The sequence below is a fragment of the Phaethon aethereus genome (genome assembly GCF_964289735.1).
Source record: "Phaethon aethereus genome assembly, chromosome: 1".
Classification (NCBI taxonomy): Eukaryota; Metazoa; Chordata; class Aves; order Phaethontiformes; family Phaethontidae; genus Phaethon; species Phaethon aethereus.
Window position 1 is genome coordinate 9451188 of NC_138575.1, and position 21159 is coordinate 9472346.

A 21159-nucleotide genomic window follows, 5' to 3' on the forward strand; every position below is an offset into this window, starting at 1 on the left:
TATGCACAAATACAACCCTAGAAAAGACCTAGGTTTCCCTCCTATTTTCCCCACTCACATCAAGTGAGAAATGAAAATCCTAACTTTCAAGAGTCCACAGAAAGGTTTTGAAGTGGCAGGAAGGTTATTGGGGTTTTTGTTTGCTTGTTTTCTATGTAGAAACACATTTTTTCACAGCTACAACCTCATTCTATTGGAATGGAGTGGAAAATAGCCAAAAGTAGTAGTATCTCTAGCGCAGTATGAAAATCCTCTTTATTATTACAATGATTTGCATTTGTTGTGTTACAAGCTTCTCTTTAAAGGTTTTACTGATGTATTACAAAAGTTACGGCATGCAGTCTTAGACACTGATTTCTGAAACCTCAGCTGCCAAGAAATCAGACCGGCCCCTGATGCTTTCCCATATTTCCCAAAGTGTTCAATGTCCAGAAGTGGCATTTGTTCTAGCGGGAACAAGTGAGCTCTTTGTCTTTCTTTTTTGGTATGCCGTTCCACCCTCATATATACCACTCTGTACCTGGGGACGAGAATATAGCCATTAGGCACAGCCCTCTTGGTTAAACTGTGCTTTCTAAACATGCTGGAATGTAATCATTTTAAGAGCTCCTGAGTCGAGAGCCCAAGACACACCCTGCATTCCACCTTTGGGTGATGTGATTTATTTCCAAAGCCACGAACATGAGCAGAGTTCAAGGCTATGACCTTGCCTCCCGTCTGGTGCTTTAAGGCAATTTGTATTCCCGGAATGGCAGGAGGGATCTATTCCTCTGTGACTCCGAGTCCAGGGTCTCCGGTGGGCTCTGCCTTGGGGCTGCCTGTGTGTAAAAGTTAGGAGGTGTTTTTCTTGTTCCTGGAAATAGTCTAGCCATGCCTTTTCTGTGACTAAGGATAACTGGGCCATTAACATTCTTTGTATTTCTATATTGTGTAATGCATCACTGTGTAGATAATTGATCTATCTCCAAAACCATTTGAGTTGTCCTCATAGTGTAATGCTTTACCGTTCAGCCGTATTAGCTTGGGTCCCGGAAGCGCAATAGCCATGTTAACATGTTCTCAGCAGGGCTAATTAGTCTGGGCTCAGAGCCATGCTCGTGCAGCTATCCTGCTTCCAGTTCTGGAGGCAACTCATTCCAGACGATATTTAACTTACTGCGTATTACATGCTTACATACTTTCTTTGTCACCATAATATTGCCTAGCCACAATGCTAACCATGGGTAAGGGTTTTGAGGTTTGTTTTTTTTTTTTTTTACTTTTATTTCTCAATGACAATGATTAAAACCACTTCAAAAATGTCATCCCTAGAAAAACTTTGTCCCTCATTTGTCCACTGAGCGTCTTTGCAGCAGTGGATCTTTCAATGGTCAGCTGCTCATGGACTTCTGAATTTGATATTAGAATGTTATGTGCCATTAACAGTTTTCAAATTATGTAGGAAAAGAGATGCTCATCAAGGTGATTTCATTTTAAGGGTTGATGTGTTGGAGACAGGCCAGTTCCATATAGTATCTGCTTCTGATTGTGATGAATTAAGAGATAAAACATCAGTCTTTGTCAGGTCTTTTGGTCCAACTTTCCGTATTAGCAAGGGTATGGGTGTAAGTATAGGAAGTTTTGTATATTTTTGTCCCTCATGGGTGTGTTTCAACAATGTAATTGGTGGTTTTTTTTGAGGGGGAAAATCATGATTTGCAGATGAAGCAAAAATATATGTTATGCTTATATATAAAGAGGTGTGACTGAATTTTACTGAGCCTCAGGGAAAATGAAAAAGAAATTGCAGTGTCAAGATAGAGCTTTAAAAAGTGGATTATGGAAATGCAGCTGCACAACCTCTGAAGCAAACTCTGGAAATCATCCTAGTTGCCAGAGAGACTCATTGCTGAAGACACTGTCTGTAACCCACTGGCTTGGAAGTGGGAAGCCTGCAGTTAATTGGAGTGGAGTTCCTGTGTCTAATCCAAAGTCCCTGACTTCAGAGTGCTTTGATTCAGATGTTCAAAGATCTCTAAGAGTAGCAAATAATGACTTTGTGATTTTGGAAATTTTCTGATGTGATAAAATTAGCTTCCTGGGTTTTTTCCTATCAGTACACATATGAGAAGTACACATTATCAGCACGCATATGAAAATGTATCACGGTTTACAGTTCAGGCTTTGCTGTTGTTGATTGAGTACGTTGTTGTAAATGCAGGTGTTTCAGGATGCTAAATTCTAAAGGACTCTGTAAGATGTTGACCTACCTTTGCTTTGTGGTCTTGTGCTTTTCCAGCCCTCAACCTGTGGCTGTCAATACTGTGGTCACACTGTCCCACACTAGTGACTTTAGGCACTTGTATGTGTCCAAGCAAGGAAAATAATTATCAAGCATTCACTTCAATCAATAAAGGCCAGTGACTGTTTTTCAGAAGACTGCTTCCATCTTCAACCCAAATCACTCTTTGAAGGACGTATTTTGCACTGACTATAAAGGGAGCTTTGCCCTACTGTGTCCCTGGAATGTGAAATTCAAGGCATTCATACCTAAGAATGTGAAATTCTGAAGGGCAAATTCAGGCCTATTTGTTCAGAAAGAAACCAGCCTACCCCAGTGCTGCATCTCACACTGCTTCAGTTTCACAATGCTCTCAACGCATTCAAACCATATAAACTCTGATCTCCTCTTTGACATTAATTGCATGTTCCGTCTAGTCACTTGACTTGCCTGTAGCTTCATGATCAAGAATGCCACATTTCATAACCTGAACGTTTTGTTCGTTGTTGGTTTTTTTTCTCAGTCTTTTTATATACTTTTTATGTACTTATACCATAGAATTTATACTAAGCGTATATGAAAGTTCAGATGAGAGAAGGTTAAAGGCGAGTCAAACACCCTGGAATAAACCATGAACAGATTATACTCAAAATCTAAGGTAGATTTTCCTGAGAATTGTTATAATCTCAGCCAAAGGGTTCCCTGGTTCAGTCCTGCTAGGAATTTACTCGATTCAGCTGAGGAAGCCAAAAGCAGGCTCGGCACTAGCCACAGCGCTCTTGCATGCTGATGGCTGTAGTTATGTGCGCCCTTCTGGCCTAATCCTGCTGTCTAGTTAGGCAAGGGCATGGGCTGAGACAAATATTTAGCTTTTCTGTTTGTTTTGTTTTGTTTTTTGAGATCTATATTTGACCCTGGTTGTTCAATCAACTTTGGACGTGCACAGAGCTCAATGAATGATTTGATCCACGGCCCATAAATCTAGTCTGTAGAAGATACTATTTAACCTCTCCAATTCCTTTTGTAACAGGCAGTTTGGTTTACACTAAGGGAATAAAGCCAGCCAATGCAGAGCAGTGACAGGTTATGAGATCAGTAAATATATTGCACTGATGATAAGGATCCTTTAGTCTTAGTGCCTGACATGATGGCTTTGTCTCAGGATGAGGAAACTAAGCAGGGAGTCAGGACAAGCTGTGCATTAGGTTCTGGACTGTGATGGACAATGATCTCAGAAAGGTGTTCAGAAAAGACAAGTCCCAGGGACTAAAAAGCAGTCTGGAGTTTTGCACATCTGTACTCTAGACTATGAGTTTTCTGTTTCAGGTTGTGATGGTGTCAAGCTCTCAAGAAAGATGTGAAAAATGATGGTAGAAGGATTCTCTGAAAACAGGTTTGCCTGGAGTAAAGTTTAACGTCCAAGCCACACAAATCTAGCGGAACTTCTGATTATACTTTTGCAGGAGATAAAGGGCGTGCAGCCTGCACTCGGATGGTCTGAGGAGCACTGTAGAGATACCAGGCTGATGCATCCCCCTGGAAATCAGGAGGGCTGAGTTTATTCCCGGCTTTCCTGTTGAGGGGCTGTGCACCTCTGCACAGTTCCTGGCAGGGGTCTGTGCGTGTTTGCTCCTTTAGTTCTGTTCCCTAATTATGTGCAAGCACTGCCACGTTGGTAAAGACCTTGCAAGGCACAGTCTGTAGGCTGAAGAATTGCATCATTCTGCCAGGCTAGACTTGACAAGTGACATGGCTGTGAGTAAGCCGGTGGTGCATGAGCCTGAGTCACACTCAAATCCTCATCTTCGGATCAGCTAGTTCAAGCAGCAGAAGTATTATAAGCTCGCAATATCCACAGCGTCCAGAGGGGCTGGTGCCATCTTAGGTGAAGCAATAGGCAATCCTATAACGAGAAGCTTTCCCCATGAAGGGTTCTGTAATCTCAAGGAAACAGCAGAACAGCAGAATTACTAAACAGAGTCACCACTCTCACCGTCAGATGGGGACTGCAGATGCAGAAGTGAGCTGGCTTTCCAAAGTTACTCAAGGTATCCATAGCAGAGCAGTCAAGTATCTACAATCTCACGTGACTCCATTCTCTTGTTTATATTGCAAGTGTATTTTTATTCTCTCTCAAGTCACACTTCATGTGTTGCTTGATGTTTCTGGATCTGACCCGTAGCCTGCTGAAATTATGGGAGGAATCTTTCATCTGACATCAGTATGGTTTGGACACGAAATTTTGAACCTGGATTCCTGAAGGAGGAAATCTTACTTTCCTGTCTTAGGTCAGTACCTAACAGCATTGGGTAGGGCTGGAATATGTGAAGTAAAATGAAATAATTAAAAAAAAACTATGAATTTTAAGACAGAATTCCAAAGAAGATTGTTGGCTGTTTCTGCATTTATAAAGTCTGCTAGAAGTTTTTTTTTTTTTTCCATAATGTAAGGCTTTGCTGCAGGGGATGTCATTTGTTTCTAGTGGCTTTGTAATGTAGCTAAGCTTCACAGAAGAGAAGGGCTCCGGGGTCTTTTGCAGTTTCGGTACTTTTCCTCTCTGTTCTCCAGGATTTCCTTTTGTTCAGGCTAGGATCTGACTTTCGATGGTCCTTCTGCACATCTTGCCACTGGCTCTAATTAATAAACTGCTTCTAGAAATGCCACTCATTGTCTTTTTTTTTTTTTTATTTAAGAGGCGGTTCAGGATAATTGCTGTCTTTAAAGTTTTATGAATCAGTGTTTGACATCTTTGATGTTGATTGATTTTCAGAAAACTGCACTTTTTGTTCTAATGTTCAATTTGTCACTGTTACAAACAAATAAGAGATTTAAAACCCCAATGATGCAGATGTTCTTTAGCTTTGTTGCCATCTGTTTTCCTGCTTACTGGATTCCAAGACTAACATTTGTGCATTTTAATGAAGTTACATTTATATAATAGATAAGATACAATAGAATAGAAAATAGATATAACAGAAAGTCTTTTATCTAAGTTGATTTTTAAATCGCTTTCTCACAGACCAATATTTTTCTGATGGTTTTTATTTTCATTATAAACTTATCTTTAACTAGAGGGTTTGAAAAAAACTGTTCTGCTCAGTTATACATAAATTGCAGATCAGAAAACTGAGATTTCCATGGAAATTTGCCAAGACAGGCATATGGTATGACCTTAATTTTCTTCACAAATTTTACATTTTGTCATTTAAATGACATCTTCCTGGATGTCAGAAAGCTATACACTTACCCACGCTCCTTGAAGTTGTACATCCGATATTTGAATTCTTAGTAATTTCTCACTCCAACAAATTATTTTTAGAACCAGCTCACTGAAAAGGGTTGAAATTTTAGGATTTCTGTAGAATAAAAGTCTGATTTATAAAAATCAAATTGGATTACTTCCCCACTTATCTAGGTAATTTCTGTGTTTAAATTTTTGTGATTTTTTTGGTAATATTTCTTCAACAGGTGACAGACTGAACTGCCCACCGTCTAGCTGGCAATTATCTAAATCTATAACTCAGGCAAACACAAGTAACCAAGGTTTTACAGGCACTTTTTTCTGTTAAAAAGAAGGTATTTCAGGCGGAAGTGTTGGTATCTGTTACAGCTTGTGAGATTACAAAGCAGTAAGTGCTAATTAAACCTTTATTTATATTCAAAAAGAAATATGCAGTCCTAAGTGCCTTCATCTGTAATGTAACAAGGTTTATAGTAAACACTGCTAATCCAGCGTGCTTAGAAGTGATATTTTGGGAGATAGATAAGATTTCAGATACTCATGGCTGCTCATCTGTGACAAGTAGATTAGCCATATTTTTGGAATGAAAGGCTTCCTCATGCTGCCTTCCCCTTCTCTCAGCATTTCAATTTATCTCGCCTCCTTGTCTCATCTCCTTGAAATATTTAGCGTTCTTTGTCTTCAGTACCAGCACCTCTTGTCCAAAATAATTTCAGTTCCACACACTTCCAGCAGGGTTAAAGCAAATTCTTGCTTGGTGTAAACAGTCCAGCGGTCTCCTTGGGATTCTGTAACTGTGTTGAATCCTTATTTCTGTTCACCTGCGCACTGACTGGTCTTTGTTTGGCGATTTTCTCTCTTCCATCCATTTTTTCTAATCCACTGACTACGCAGCCTGTACATCTTCTTATATTAATGTCACGCTCTACATCCAGCTCACAGCATTTGAGCACATTGGTGATTCATTGCAGACTGATATTACTAAATAAACTTCTCCACAGAAGAGACTGTCTTCTTTCCGTAGCAATCCAGTCTCAAAAAGAATTTAGGCCAGTATGTCCTTTGTCCAGCCTCTCAGAGGCCAATAATCATGAACTATGATGGCCCAAGGAATGTGCAACAGAATAGGCAGATATGATGCAAAGCTAATGAGTTCATGCCAATGTGGTCTGAAGGAAAGGAGAATAATCTCATGTTCTCCAGCACCTGGAGCCTCAAGATGTGTCAAAGACTGACCTAATATGCACCAAAAAAATAGTGTTAGAAAGGAAGGGGTGCAATTTTTTAAAAAAATGGAGATTTCCAGATCTTCAGAAGACAATTACTACTTGAGGGTCCAGGAGCAAAGATATGCCGACACTATTAATAGTTTTTGAACTTCCTTGGTCTGAGCTGAGCTAATTCTAGGTAATTCTGTAGGTAAATTTGCCACAGCCTTTGTCAATTCCTGCACTTTCTCAGTCAGTAAATCCTGGACGCTGTATTAATCAGAGATGACATAAGGAGTTGAAGAGTTCTATATGGCTGCTAATAAAAAAAACCCCCAACAAATCAAACCACAAAAAACCCCACAAAAACCACACACGAAAACATCCTCCTAGTAAAATGTACATTTTGTTTCATTCAGCCAGAGCAGTAGAAAGAAGCATGTTGGAGGATATGTCAGCATATTGTATTTGCAACGGTCTAAATCAGTGAAAGGTCTTTTCAGTCTCTCCATTTCTGCACCATAAATTTGTCACTCTCTGGCTTCAGAAGGACTTGGTAGATCATGGAGTGCTGGCTGAATTCCCCTTGCTCCTTTATAAACTGTACGGTGTTATTGGCAACTTTTGGATGTGTAAGGCACACCTACTGAAATTCTGTTCTAATGTTTCTTAAATTCAAGTAACATGGTTAACATCGTGTCCTGGCTTAAGAGCGAGGAAATATGGATACATCTTAAATCCAGTGGAACCTTGCACTTTAAAGCACACAGCACACTGGCTAAGACTGCTTTCTTTGAGCACAGTATTTGGTTCACACTGCTCTTTGGGAACCCAGTGGAATATTTAAAATAAACATTTGTGAAAATGCTGTGTTGGATGACAGCTTAAGGGTAGTAAAACGCAAGTACGTATTTTTCCATCTCTTGCAGAAGCTGAATGCTTGTGATGACAGGAGCAGGAGCTAGACAAGGGTGATTCTTCCATTCCAGCCCGGTCACATCTTGCTTCCTCCCTCTTTCTGCTCCTAGCCAGGCAGTTAGAGACGTCTCATCTCCTGCGATGTTGCACTGCATCCACCAGAAATCAAAGTGGAAGCCCTGCAACGCGAGAATTGCTTAGCTAATCCGAATTGCCAGAGGAAGGAAAAGCTTAACGCTCCTTGCTTTTTAAGATTCTTTGTTACATCTTTGTAATTGTTTGGTTTTAATTACACCACAAAGTTTATCTGCCATGCCTTTGAACAGAACACACACATACAAAGCTTCTTTTTCCTATTGGCTTCAGGCTGCTAATTTTGACACCTTTGTAATAAATCTGTTGGCTAGATGCAAAGCTTCAGGCTTGGCAGGACCTCAGGAAATCAAGAGAGGAGGTAGCAATTCTTGTAAGAACAGGAGTTCCAAAGGAGATAGATTAACAGGAATCATTTCCAACTGAGCTAACCTGTTTAAACGTAGCCAGTACTTGAAAAGGGAAAACAGAGTGAATTACCAGAGAAGTGTTACTCCTTGTGAAGTGAATTTCAGCACTTAAAACCAACTTTCTGGATGCCTGTAATATTTATGGTACAGCCCTGAAGGGCCAAATATACTCTATGGAAATACAACGTAATTTCCATCACCCAGTGTTTCCTACTGGCTGGTTCTACAACTTCAGAGTTGCAATTAAGAAGAAGAGTGATTTCTTCTAATGAGTCCAGAGGGGTTAAATATTTTTGACCAAATTTGTGGTGCTTGAATTTACAGCACTGGTCCCCTAAGCTTCAGAGTTTATAAATGAAAAGAAGTAGGCACCTTCATGGGGTAATTCAGAACCTATAGGTGGGAGACTGCTGTTGGTGATAATGTTTCTCTAAAGTGTTTGAATTCTTGTTTTTTGCTGGAATATCATTGCCCTTACAATTTTCAGCATGAAAAAAATGGGGCCTAAATAACATTGTGGAACCTAAATACATCTATTATTTGGGGCCAAAGGGGACAGATAAATGTTATTAATTAGATTTTTCATTTACTCAATGGAAAGAGGTAAACTCCTAAGCAAATTCCTAGTTCCAGCTTATTAAAATTTAAAACTTTCGTCTACGATCCACTCTCCTCACACCCTTCTACTGATGCAAGTTAGTAGAAGCACACCCACCCTTCAGAAGGGTAATTCAAATTTCAAGTGACTCTTTATATATTTTTTTCTTTCTCCAGTGACTAAAGGAAATTTGGGCAAGTATGCTCATATCTTGGAAACCCATAGTAGAATAAATGAAAAAAAACCTCAAACAATCCCTTTTGTGGTGGCTAGACTGATATTTCCATAGCAATGATTATTAAAATAATATGACTGGTTTTCCCTGGAATGCATATCTCTCTGTACTATGTACACAAAACAAACAAGGCAGTATTTACATTGCAAGAACTGCTGATGAATATAGTTTTTCTTTTTTTGAGAAATCTATCCAAAATGTTCTGTATTATTATTGGGTTTGTAAAGAACTCTTGAAGAACAACTGATTGCAAAAATTAACATCACAGGGAACAAGAAATCACATGGTATAGATATATGTTTTCACAGCTTTCCAGCTGCAGAGCTGGTGAGAGAACTTTGCAACAGATTTGGGTATAGTTACGAAATCTGAGTTGGCCACTCTCTGAGTTGAGAAGCGACTACTGGAGCTACTTATAAAAAGGCTGCCCTACACTGGTTTTTTTTGGAGGAAAAAAAAAGGCAAATTAAAAAAACCTGTCATCGTTGTGGTAGGATCAAACTATGGAATCAGACTGAAGCAGCACAGTAAATATTGTGCTACCATAAAATATCATATGTTAAAAGTCTTCTTATTTGTTTAATATTTAATTTTTTTAATTCTATTTTTATTAGAATGACATGGGAGGTCAAAGGAGCCTAATAAACAAGTGGACGACTTTTCTGAAAGCCAGGCTTGTGTGTTCAATACCTGGTCCTGAAGGAGCAGACACACATTTTGACGAGCTGCGTAAGTTGATTTATCTTTAACGGTCTATTTTTACATCAGTATTGCTTGAGGGTTTTTTGATGTTTGTAGAAGCACTATGTCTTGTTCTGATTTTGCTCCTCTTCCAAACAGTGCTGGTAATATCTCTGATTTTTATCAGTAGTCCCCGATTATAACTGGAATTAGTCTAATCAGAAATATGGGGGGTTTCCCTTTCACAGTGAAAATCTGATTCTGTATAGAAAACAGACTATCTGCAAATGGGCAAACTTCAGAATATTAGCCCAAATTCACGTGGCAGAAATTAAAATTCAGGCAAAAATAAAGCTTTGTTATATATTTACAAATTTCCAAATTATAAATTGTAAAAGCAGAAATATTCAATGAATGTTTAATTACAAAAAAACCCAAACATTTTTCCCATTGCAGAAGATATATTCTTACTTTCTACAAGAGACGAGAGAAATCCACTTGTATATGGAGTCTTCACTACAACAAGGTATGCCTTAGGATCACGTTTGCCTCTGGAAACAAATGCTGAAGATCTTATTCAGGCCTTTTATTAAACCCTCTTATAACTAGATCCTGATTCCTGAGAGCAGTGAGAGAATGCTTGAATAAGGCCTGCAATATTGGGCTGTAGTCACTAAGGACAATATTTTGTTACAAGATATGAAAATAACAAATTATGTCCCTAAACCTTTGTGTGCCTGACTTCTGAGAATGATTGTAAAAAAAAATGCAAATTTAAGAATCAAAAGCACGCTAGTTTATTTCAGCCTCATCTAGTTGAATTTACAAATTTCAATCATCTTATTTATTGAGCAACCAATAGTTACTACTTAAGACAAGTCATTGTCGAGAAGCATTATTTCTGTAAGCAGCAACTTGACATCAGCTGTTTCTTAGGATCAAAACCCACTGTGCTCTAAAGTGATATTTCAGTGTTTTTATAGACAGGAGTTGATGGGAGAATAACCCATCACTCTCTCAAGGGGATAGATTAACTAATTAATGAACCTCTTAGCTGCAATAGTGAGGCACTCTATACAGAATTGTCAGAAAGGAAAGAAATATTTTTTTCTTTTGTCTTCAGAACCTTTGAATTAAGTATAAATAGTAAGGACTAGTCAAATGCTGAACAGTATGACTACAATGAAGAATTCCTAAGGCACTCCTTAACTCAGAAGCAGACACCACAGTGGGTTCACAGAATGTATAGCCACACAGAATATATAAAATTGAATGAAATGTTGCACAACAAATGAAATGTCATGTGAAGTAACTATAATACATGCCACTCAACAGCCTGGCATGGTGTTCTTTGGAATACTGAACTGTTTGGGATTTTTTTAGAAAAAAACATTAAAAGAGGAAAAAGACATAGAAAAATAAATAAATGTTTATTTCCATCTCTTTTTATTGTCTGTCCAATGCAGCTTGTAATTCTCAGGCACATCACCTGTAATACCACTAATATAAGGACTTCCAGATGTGAACACAATGTGAAGGGATGTCCTTAATTTGAAGAAAATTCTGATCAAAATAGCTAATAAATGATAGCTGGGAACTGTCAGCCACTAGCAAAAATAGCAATCTATCAAGTGATTCCAAAGGCTAAGTCCAGGTTTCAACTGAGCAAAGCTTTAAACTGTAATGGCATCGACATTTAATATCTGTAGTTATCAGACCTGTACACATTATCTGTTATTTAGCACCACTTATATCAGCTCTCAGGTATAGGATTGATCCAAATCCCATCAGACTCTGTGGAATTAGTTAATTCACTGGATGAGGCATGGCCCTGAAGAGGTGTTTGCAATACGCATATCAATCCATCTTCTTTTTCAGCTCTGTCTTCAAGGGCTCTGCGGTTTGTGTGTACAGCATGGCGGATATCAGAGCTGTTTTCAATGGTCCTTATGCTCACAAAGAGAGCGTGGATCATCGGTGGGTACAATATGAAGGTCGCATCCCGTATCCCAGACCTGGTACAGTAAGTGTCTCCTTAATTACACACTTCTATTTTTACTCACAAGCGATCATACTTCACACCCCTCCCTGGACTGGTAATTTATATTTTCCACTCAGGATGTTTCAAATTATCCTCTCAACCCTTTGCCTTCTGTTGACAGCTCAGACTTCTACCTACCCTGTAGCTATATAAATATACACTTTTCCATGTCTCTGAGATAACACTGTGTCCAGACTGTCTGTTTTCCCGATTGTCTCTCATATTGTGGTCTCCTACGGTACAGTTGTATTTCTGTCTTTTGGGATCACCTCTAAGGCATCAACACTTCATAAAAAGCCAAAGGCATTTCTTTATGGAGTATTAAGTTATGATGAGGTATTTTATTTGAAGTCTCGTATTTCGATTATCTTTGTGTCTGTTAAAATCCTCTTCCTTGAGATATGGTCACTGATTCTATTATGCGTGTTTGTGCATGTGCTGTGTTTTGAAGTAAAATAAGGAGTTAGTTGCTGGAGATTTTATGTGATGAAAGGTAAGTGATAGGAAAAAAAGAGAAGTTTAAGATCTGGAAACACTTCTAAATCCCAATCTCTTAGACTTCAGATGTAACAATTGGGCCAAAACAAAGAGGAAAATTTTGAAGGACTTATTAAAGAATTCTTCCCCCACTTCTGTCTTGACATTAAATGTGGGAAAAGATGGATCTATGTTACAGCTAAGGAAGAAAATGGTACTCAAAAAAAATGCACCTACTTTAAAAAAGTCATCACAACTTTGAGAAACTCTTCAATGTAAAATGAGTAAACTTTATGTATGTAAATGTAATGAATGTAAAATTAATTATAGGAAATTAATGAATTGAAATTAATGAATTAAAATTAATGAATGTAAAAAAGCAATGATTTAAGAGAAAGACAAGTATTATCCAGGATAGCTTTACATTATCTTGGTCAGGTATTCAGTGAACTAGTACTAGGCAGCTGCATAAATGCAGCCAAGCACTGAGCTACTGAGGTTGGGCTGCTCCTGGTACCTTGCCTAAAAACCATCTGGGGGTTTCTGTACTATTTCTCTAACATCAGCACTAGTGTAAGCTTTGCTTCAAGCCACATTATCTAGCTTATTTAGCTCTTCTTTTAACACATTTCCTTGTGTCTCTGTGTTGTCTTCATCATCCTTCCAATGGACGCAACTGCATGGTCCGAGCCCACGCTGTTTGCTGCACTCGGTGATCCCAGGCCCTGAGCTCCGACTCCTCCGCCCAGCTGCGAGCAAGTCACGGAGGGCAGCTCTCCCTGTAAGAGCAAGGCAGCCCCAGGGATTGATTCGGCCTGCCTAGGATCTGCCTGCTGGAGCAAATGCGCTCCTAATTTAGACAATTTAGGCAGTTTAGGCTTACGCATCTCTCTCTCATGCAGAATATACAGTACCCCCAGAAAAGAAGATTACATTTGATTTTTTTTTTTTTTTTAAGCATGTGCAACTCCATTACTGGTTAAGAAGTGCAGATGCATTTAGTTTTAAGTACAAAAATGGTGCCAATGAGAACAATAGCTGGTCCCATGGCATCTAAAGAGATTAAAATAACTCTCTTAAAAAACTCAGAGTGCCCCATAAGGATGAACACTCTGCACAGATAGATGGGTCATAAGCTCATTGCATTTTTGAGTGTATTAGCCATCACATGGTTGAGCTAGGATTCACAAGGAAGGAAACATGTCATGCTGAAGCATGTCAATGCTGATCTTTATCACTGATTTGAATATCCATGCCTGCAAGTATTTTAAAAGTTGGAAAGTTTAAAGATAAAGTTTAGAGATAAAGTTTAAAGATTTTCCGTAAGTTGCCCCTTAACTCTCCAGCTGCTTCCTTTAAGCACCTAATAACAGCTGTGAGAAAATGGTTTCATAAAAATCCTTAGGACCTCTATACTCAGTGGATTTCTCCAGGAGTTCTTCTGACCAAGGAGAGAGAAGGGAAGTGGATTTTACTGATGAAAGCTCTCAGAAGAAACTTATCTGCAATATTTGCTGTGTAGATAAAGTAAATGTGTTGTTGCATAGTTATTTATCTTTTGTCTTAGCGAGCTCGACTGCAACATACTTCAGGCTCAGTAATTTAATATCGGGTATCCAAATAAGTAGATTCATGTCATGCTCTCATCTTATAATGGGCTATGCCAAACCTCTGGATATGAACAGATTTAGGCTGGGATCTGAAAAAGCAGCGCAGTGCTCAAAGGCACGGAAAAGCAGCAGCATGCTACACTCCTGCAGAACACGGCGGTGTGAATGCTGAAATGCTCTTCCTTAAAAATCGATTTCATCATTTCTTGCCAGTTATGAGGTACTTCAGGAATGCTCAGAACAAAGCCAAAGAGGGATAATGTAGCCTTTTTTAAGTTGCTAGAACATTTTCAAAATTTAAGCTTTACCTAAGTGTTGCCTACAGTTAGCATAGCCAGCACTGCCCTGTTCTTATATTTCTTATATTTTAAGTTACTGGCGAAGTCTAAAAATGGCTACGCGAGGAAATGCGTTTCCTTTGATGCTTGCCTTTGAGAGAGGCATTGACTTCCTTTCAGCATTTCTACAGAAGCAGGAGACTGCTTGCCCTAATTTAACTTTCTGCTCAGCTGCTTTTATCGCCTAAGTAAATAAAGCTGTTCACTATAGAGGCTGTGACCACTTTGATACTGGAATTTTGACAAAATGCTTCCTGTGGCAATTTGTGTCGGAGATAAACTCCCAACGCGAGCATGCCGTCATGCCCCCGCAGTGCGGAGCGGCGCGCAGGCAGCAGCAGCCCCGCCTGCCGGGGGTCCCGGCGCCGCGGCGTGGTCCGCCTGCCCTCTGGCGTCGCCGGAAGCCCCCTTGAACGGGGCGACTGGGGATCTCGGGCACGCCCCACACCACCGACGCTGCAAAACATGCAGCTCTTTAACTTCGTCGGTATTAAAGAACAAGTGGAAATAAGGGGAATTAAACAGAGGCAAGACTTCAAATCTAGTTCGATTTGGAAGCTGCAAAAAAAATGAAAAGCCAGAGACAGAAAAAACATGTAGCAGGAAGCCCTGACACAAAGGGCGATTTGAAAACTGAGGGAGCTTTTGCTGTATCTTCTTTAGCTGTTTAAAAATTGGACTTCCATATCTGCAGCTGTCCCCGGATAACAAATCTAGTTTTCTTCCAGTCTCTTAGGGTGTCACCCAGGGAACTGGCCGTTGATAAAGTCATCATCGAGGACTGTGTGTTCTGTATTCTGAAACAGAGTTTTCATAACACCCTCCCAGTAATCAGGGACACCCACAAGACATTTAAAAAAGATTCTTAGTGAATTAGGAGGAAACATTTCTAGCTTATTTATTTAGCTCTAACCATTGCAGTATCAGAGCAACTCACAGTGCCCATCTGTAAATTCTGATGGGCTACACAGGAGTCACCCTCATTTCACTGATGGTGATTAAATGGCATCGAGGTCAGATTTTTAGGGGAATGTCAGTGTTTAAAGATGCAGATTAACACTTAGTCTGATCTACTGCAGAACATAGGACTCTGACTGCTATCCAAGGCAACACCAAATACTTTGGATAGATCTAGATATTTTACTAACTGATTTGCCAAAGGTTCAAAACAAAGCTCTGCATCTGCAAAGTAAGATTCTTGCAGTGTGAGCCACTTCTTAGCTACAAGAAGAAATGGCCCATCGTGTTGCTTTTATCCATTTGAAGAGTTGTGTGTCTCACCTCTTTCCACTCCAGACCTGAATTTGGCCCTGAACCCCTGAATTCTTTGTGATTTTTTTTTTTAAACAGGTTCCCTTGCAAGCCCTCGGATTCTCCTGTGATCTTTTTTATCTTTTTCACTCTCTATTGCTTTTTCCCCCATTCTTCAGAGAAACCCCTTCCTTTATTTCTTCTGCTAATCCAGTGCACAGGCTGATCGAGGTGTGGTGTCCATCCCATTGGGACTTGGCTGAATCACAGAGAAATACTGTCTGCCAAAAAGCTTTCCCCTGTCCTCCCACCTGGTTAGTTTTGCTGCTTTAATAGATGTGTTCATAAAACATTGAGGGTTGCACAGGTTTCCCTTGTTATTTTTAGACTTATCTTCCTCTATCACCCGATCTTTTATGGGATAGACTGCATTCTTTGCTTCTCCAATTCCTCTGTCCTTTGATCTCCTCACTGTAAATGGGGCTGCTTAATTAAGTGAAATGTTTCACTTCATGGGTTTATTTTCCTGAGAAAGCCTCCTCCACCTCCTCTTACTTGCCAACCTGTTTTCCCCAACAGGAATCACCTTTCAATTCATAGCAGCCTTTCGAAATGCTGCGAACCCAGTCACTTTTCCTGCTGGCGGGGGTCGGCAGAGGATTGTGAAGTGCCACCTGCAAAGTCAAGTTCACTCACCTAGCTGGTCTCAGTCCAGTTAGCCTCAGATTAATGCTCTCTTATGTCAGCCTTTTCTACCAACAGCACAGGTGTGTTAAATGGAAAAGCAATACAAAGTGCTTCAAGACAAACACTGGAACCAATCTTGCATATCCAGTGGGATGCAAACTCTACCTTAAAAAAAAAAAAAGGGGGACCTTAAATTTATTTGTAGGGATTTTTTTGTTTCTTTTATTTGCACTTTGTGTGGCAGGGGTGGAGTGAGGTTGATTGCATTTAAAAATTATGCTGTTTGTTTGTCTCCTGCAGAACCTGACTCTTTCCCCTCTCCCCTGCCCTCTTCCAGACTTGCTCTGAGTAGCTGCAAGGTTGGTGATAAAGTGTTCCTGCTGAGTGTCCAGCCCTTCTGGCACAACCCAGCCATCCCGTAGAGAAGCACTAAGGCTTTTTCCAGGCATGTCCAAATGCAAAATGTATTGTGCAGCTCTGATCAGTCTACAGAGAAGCCACACAGTATTCAGGACATTCAGGAACCCAACCTTCATCTTCAGAATAGCTTATAGTTGACTTTCCAATGGCACGTAAGTGCCTACTCCTTGAGAGTCATCTCTCAGCTGGTATCTAATCCACAGAAGATCATAAACCTATAAGTACTCTATTTTTAAAGTACTTCTGGGCATCTTGGAAGCTCATACCTGTCCTCAGTTTTACATCTTAACCTCTCGGGACTCAAACTTTGCATTTCTTTATAAACTCTACAAATAAAGTTCAATGTGTTGGGTGTGTGAGAGGTCCCCATTTAACACAGATTTAACTAGTTGAAGGTGTTTCTGTTTCTCTGCTTTTTGCTTGATAGATCAGTGATAAGGGAACTTGCTTAGAGCTTGGAAGACTTTACATTACATCGTAGGAGAATTACAAGAGATTAGAAGGCCATATCTCCTTGCTAGTTGGATATTCGTTCACTGAGAGCTTGAAAGAAAAGGACCTTGTGGTTAATTCATTCCCTCCGAGGGAGGGTCTGGTGCTCCAGTTCCTACTGCACTTAACATAAAATAGAGAGCTTTTCAGAGGAAAACAGATCTTGCCCCTTCCTGGTTAACATCTCAGCAACATTCTTACAACTTTTGGCTAAGCTGAGAGGTAATTATTCTGTAAAAAGTGAAATGGCTTCAACAGGAAGGAGCGAGAAGCTCCCAGGATGGCTCTGGTCCATGCACCTGGAATGGAGGGACACCTCCTTAGGAGGGAAGCCCAAAGACATCTAATTCCCCAATATGGGAGAGATTTGAGAAATATCTCACTCCTGAGCGTTTCACACTTCAGATGGTCCCAGGAGAGTGACTTGTTGGAGGGGTGCTTAGTTCTCCTTGTGAAATGCATAAAAATTCCCAGCCTGGGCATTGCAAAATCCACCAAGCAGATGCCTACTGCACTCAATATTGTCAAGTCCCTGTTGTGTATTTAGCCTATGGGTGTTTGAGTCTCATTGTTAAGTGGGTCTAAGGATCAATGTGACAAGTCACTTTTAAACTGGGATTTTCAACACACTAGAAATAGAAACGCTTTTGAAGCTCACAGGGAACAGCACTCTGTTTTAAAATTGTCAGTAGACAACAACACTGCTGAACTGTGTAGATGCATCATTAAATGAAAAGGATTATTTTTTACATACCTTACAGCTAGGTTCCCAAATAATTGTCACAATTTTAATAGGTGTTAGAAGCAGCAGCTCTTACTGACTTCACGGGATGGTGTGAAGCACTACGCATTTTGGCAAATTGCAGGTTTATTTAGGAGCCTAACTTCTGGCACCAGCTTTTGAAAATCTTGGCTGGGGTTCCCACATAATGTTAACACAGTCACACTGTATGTCTCAGTATTGTGTGAGATCTACACTTCCAGCACTCTGCTAAGCTGCAAATTTAATAAGACAAGTGAAAAAAAGAGGAAAACTTACATATGTGTGGTGTTGCTAAGTTAGTGCGCATTTGTTTTTATTTGAGAAAGATTAACCTTAATTTACCACCTCCTGATTATATTTGGATACAAAAAAAGGGTGGGGGAATAAAAGCGATCTTTGTAGATCATCTGGGATCAGGACTTAGTCCAGGGTGATTATTGTCAAATGGAGCTCACACAGAAGGAACTGGAGAAAATTCAACTATTCAACTGATTCTTTAAAAGTTTTGTGTCACAGAGTTTATACAGCGGATGAACAGAGATGCCCTTAGCACTTCCAACTCTGTTTCTGTGGTTTTTTCTTTTTTTCTTTTTTTGTTTTGTTTACTTTTCATTTCTTAACATGTATATTTGTATCAGTTTGTCATTCATGGCAGCGAAGGCCTAAGCAACCTCAGAAGAATAAATTATATGGTAAATAAGTTTCTTGCAGGATTCTTATCTAGCAGTACTAATTTTACTAATTTAATGTGATTAATGTTTCTTGATGTCAGCTATGTAGAAGAAAAGCATCAAATCTGAGCTAGTTGTTTAGACTTCTCTATTAGAAAGAGATAGACACCTCCTCTGTGCAGTTCCTACAGAGCCAAGGTAAGAATCTAGCTCGGGTGAGATTAATCCCACCCTGTTGCAAAAGCAGAAGATGCTGAAAGAGTACAGTGATGTTGTTATAAGAACTTTTATGGAGCCAGATTCTCTTGCAGCCCACATGAAACAACCCTGCCAACCTACTCTTGTGGCATTTGATGTAAATGCAAATCTCTTATTGTCTCCAGTGGGAGATGTCACATATCTGAGACAGCATCTGGTGCTGATGATGTGAATATATGTTCTCTGTGAACTGGACAGAGAACACCGATATCATTATCATGAGACATGCAACAGAATGTGAACTCACATTTTCAGAGGTGAAAGGCTGCTTCACTCACCCACCAGGCCATGCAGCCTCTACCATCATACATCCTATTGATTGCTATGAAAGGAAGCACAAGCCTACGGGTATTGTTCTGCAATGATGGGTGGACACAACTTTAAACAGCTGCCTGAGGACTTTGCCAAAGGGTGGCCAAAATTAATTTTTCATTCCCCTGTTCCATCCATCATGCCACAGTGAGTGATGCCTCTGGAAATAGCTCCCTTGGCCAAGCATAACAGCACCACACCTGCCCAGCTGCTCTTGGTGGTCATGCTGTCTTGGGATGGAATCCAAAGCCCACTGCAATAATTGGAAAAAGCCCTGTTGACTCAAGCGGATCTTTGAATCAGATCCTTACTCCTTGTTTCTACTAAATTAACTGCACAAGCTGGCAAAGATTTCCCTATATCATGCGTGGCAGGGTTTGGGCCTTTGGGATGACCGTAACAACTTTATAGTTCTATATTGGTAGACGTTTTATCCTAGTGGGTTTTAGTAAGTGATGTCATTGCTCTCATCTTGCTCCGTTGATGCATTTTTGGCAAAAATCTAGGCCATGTCTAAGACCCCCGGGGCTACTCCCATTTTTGACATAGAAATGGACTTCTGGGATTGAGCTGTGAATAGGTGAGCAATCAGCGAGTTTCCAGAAGATGCTGACTATAACTCAGAATAGTGAGTGAGAACATGAACCACAGAAAATGAACATATAAGGGAAAAACAACCGCTAGTACATAGTATGGGGGAAGAGACTTATTGCATGGTTGGGCAAGTGAAGAAGTGAATTTGTTTCTCAACCTATATAAAATAAATTGATGCTACCTTTTGAGCCAAAGGAAATTAAAGGACAGGTGTTTCTTCCTACTGATTCCACAAGTGTTGGTTCAACCCCTGCAAAGATGAATATGCTTTTGAAATCAGTGGGGTTTTTGAGGTCTGATTCTGGTATATAAGTGGCAAAGACTCAGACCTTGGTTGTCCGAAAGGTAAGGAGTAATGTTCATTCCTGAAGTACTGCTTGTGTAGCAAGTGTGGACGTGATTTGGTTTCTGTGCAGTTATTGTGCTGTCTGAATCATCTATCCTGTATTATGATTCACTTTATGTTTTTTACCTCAAAGTCTACAATATAATTATTTTTTTTTTTTGCCACAGCCTTTCTGTAGTCTCTTTTGCTATATAATACAAAAGCATGTATTTCTTTGTGAAACTATTTAACTCACACTGTTTTCTTCAAAAACCAAGCTGACTATAGCCCACCTCAAGGGTATAACCTTGCAAAGACTTTAATTTGTGAAAGCACAGCAGAAAACAGAATGTGGGAGATCATACCCAGCAAGCCAGAGTGTGAAGTTCTTACAGCAATGCTAGCATAAAACCCCTAGGGATAAGTCACTGCAAGATATGTTTCCAGTTGAACTATTTTTTACAATAGAACTTTCCTCTTCTTCTTTCTAACCTGTATTAAATTGCATTTTCAAAGGATGTCCTTTGAGCAGTTATCACAGGGCAACAATGCAAACACATCTTTTTTTTTCTTGTCAGTTCTCTCACAGCCGTACATTAAATTCTGTAGTGTAACAAAATGATTGAATATGCAATGGAATATTTTTTAATTCAAGTTGGCACAGGAGAATTGGCACAGGTCCATGGAGAAATTTTCAAAATCTTTTAGGAGATTCAGGAGCCTAGGACCTATTTTCGTTCAACAATTTTGGAGTCTTTATGAAGATAAGGATGCACAGGCTTAACTCTCACAGATTGAAACAACGCTAAGCAAGTGGGTGCTTGCACAGAATCTGTTGCAGTTGGCCCATTTTGTCTCTGAATATACAGGTAGTCTCTGACACTTTTGAGAATGTTATCCTCAGTCAGAAATTTTTGTTTAACTAGTGGCTATTATCTTTGTATTTAGGGTATTTACGCAGGTGCACGTTCACATAGAACTGTATATGAAGAGAATAATTCTGCATTGTATTAGCTGTATTTACTGCATGAATTCATCCTTAGGCATGTGTATGCAACACCTGTATGTGCTGGGCAGAGGCTCATTCTCTTTTTAGCCAGCACTACCACAGAGTGTGCTGCGAGCACCCCTCAGCCCAGGAAGAGAACAGGCAGTGGAAACCCAAGGGAGAAAAGGATCCAGGCTGGTCCTGAGCCCATGGGGACAGATTTGCTGGTTAGTGGCTGATGTTACGTAGCCGTGAGAAGGGAGTTTGCCAGCAATGAAGGAGGGACCT

The 21159-nt window shown here is 39.9% G+C and overlaps 1 protein-coding gene across 1 annotated transcript in view; it reads left to right on the plus strand.

Moving 5' to 3' along the window:
• The window catches only part of SEMA3D (semaphorin 3D), a 146154-nt gene that overhangs the window by 99738 nt on the left and 25257 nt on the right, over positions 1 to 21159 (plus strand). The window contains exons 9-11 of the mRNA XM_082013885.1: positions 9578 to 9692; positions 10101 to 10170; positions 11523 to 11667. Coding sequence (XP_081870011.1) covers positions 9578 to 9692; positions 10101 to 10170; positions 11523 to 11667 — 330 coding nt within the window. The remainder of the gene's footprint in view (positions 1 to 9577; positions 9693 to 10100; positions 10171 to 11522; positions 11668 to 21159) is intronic.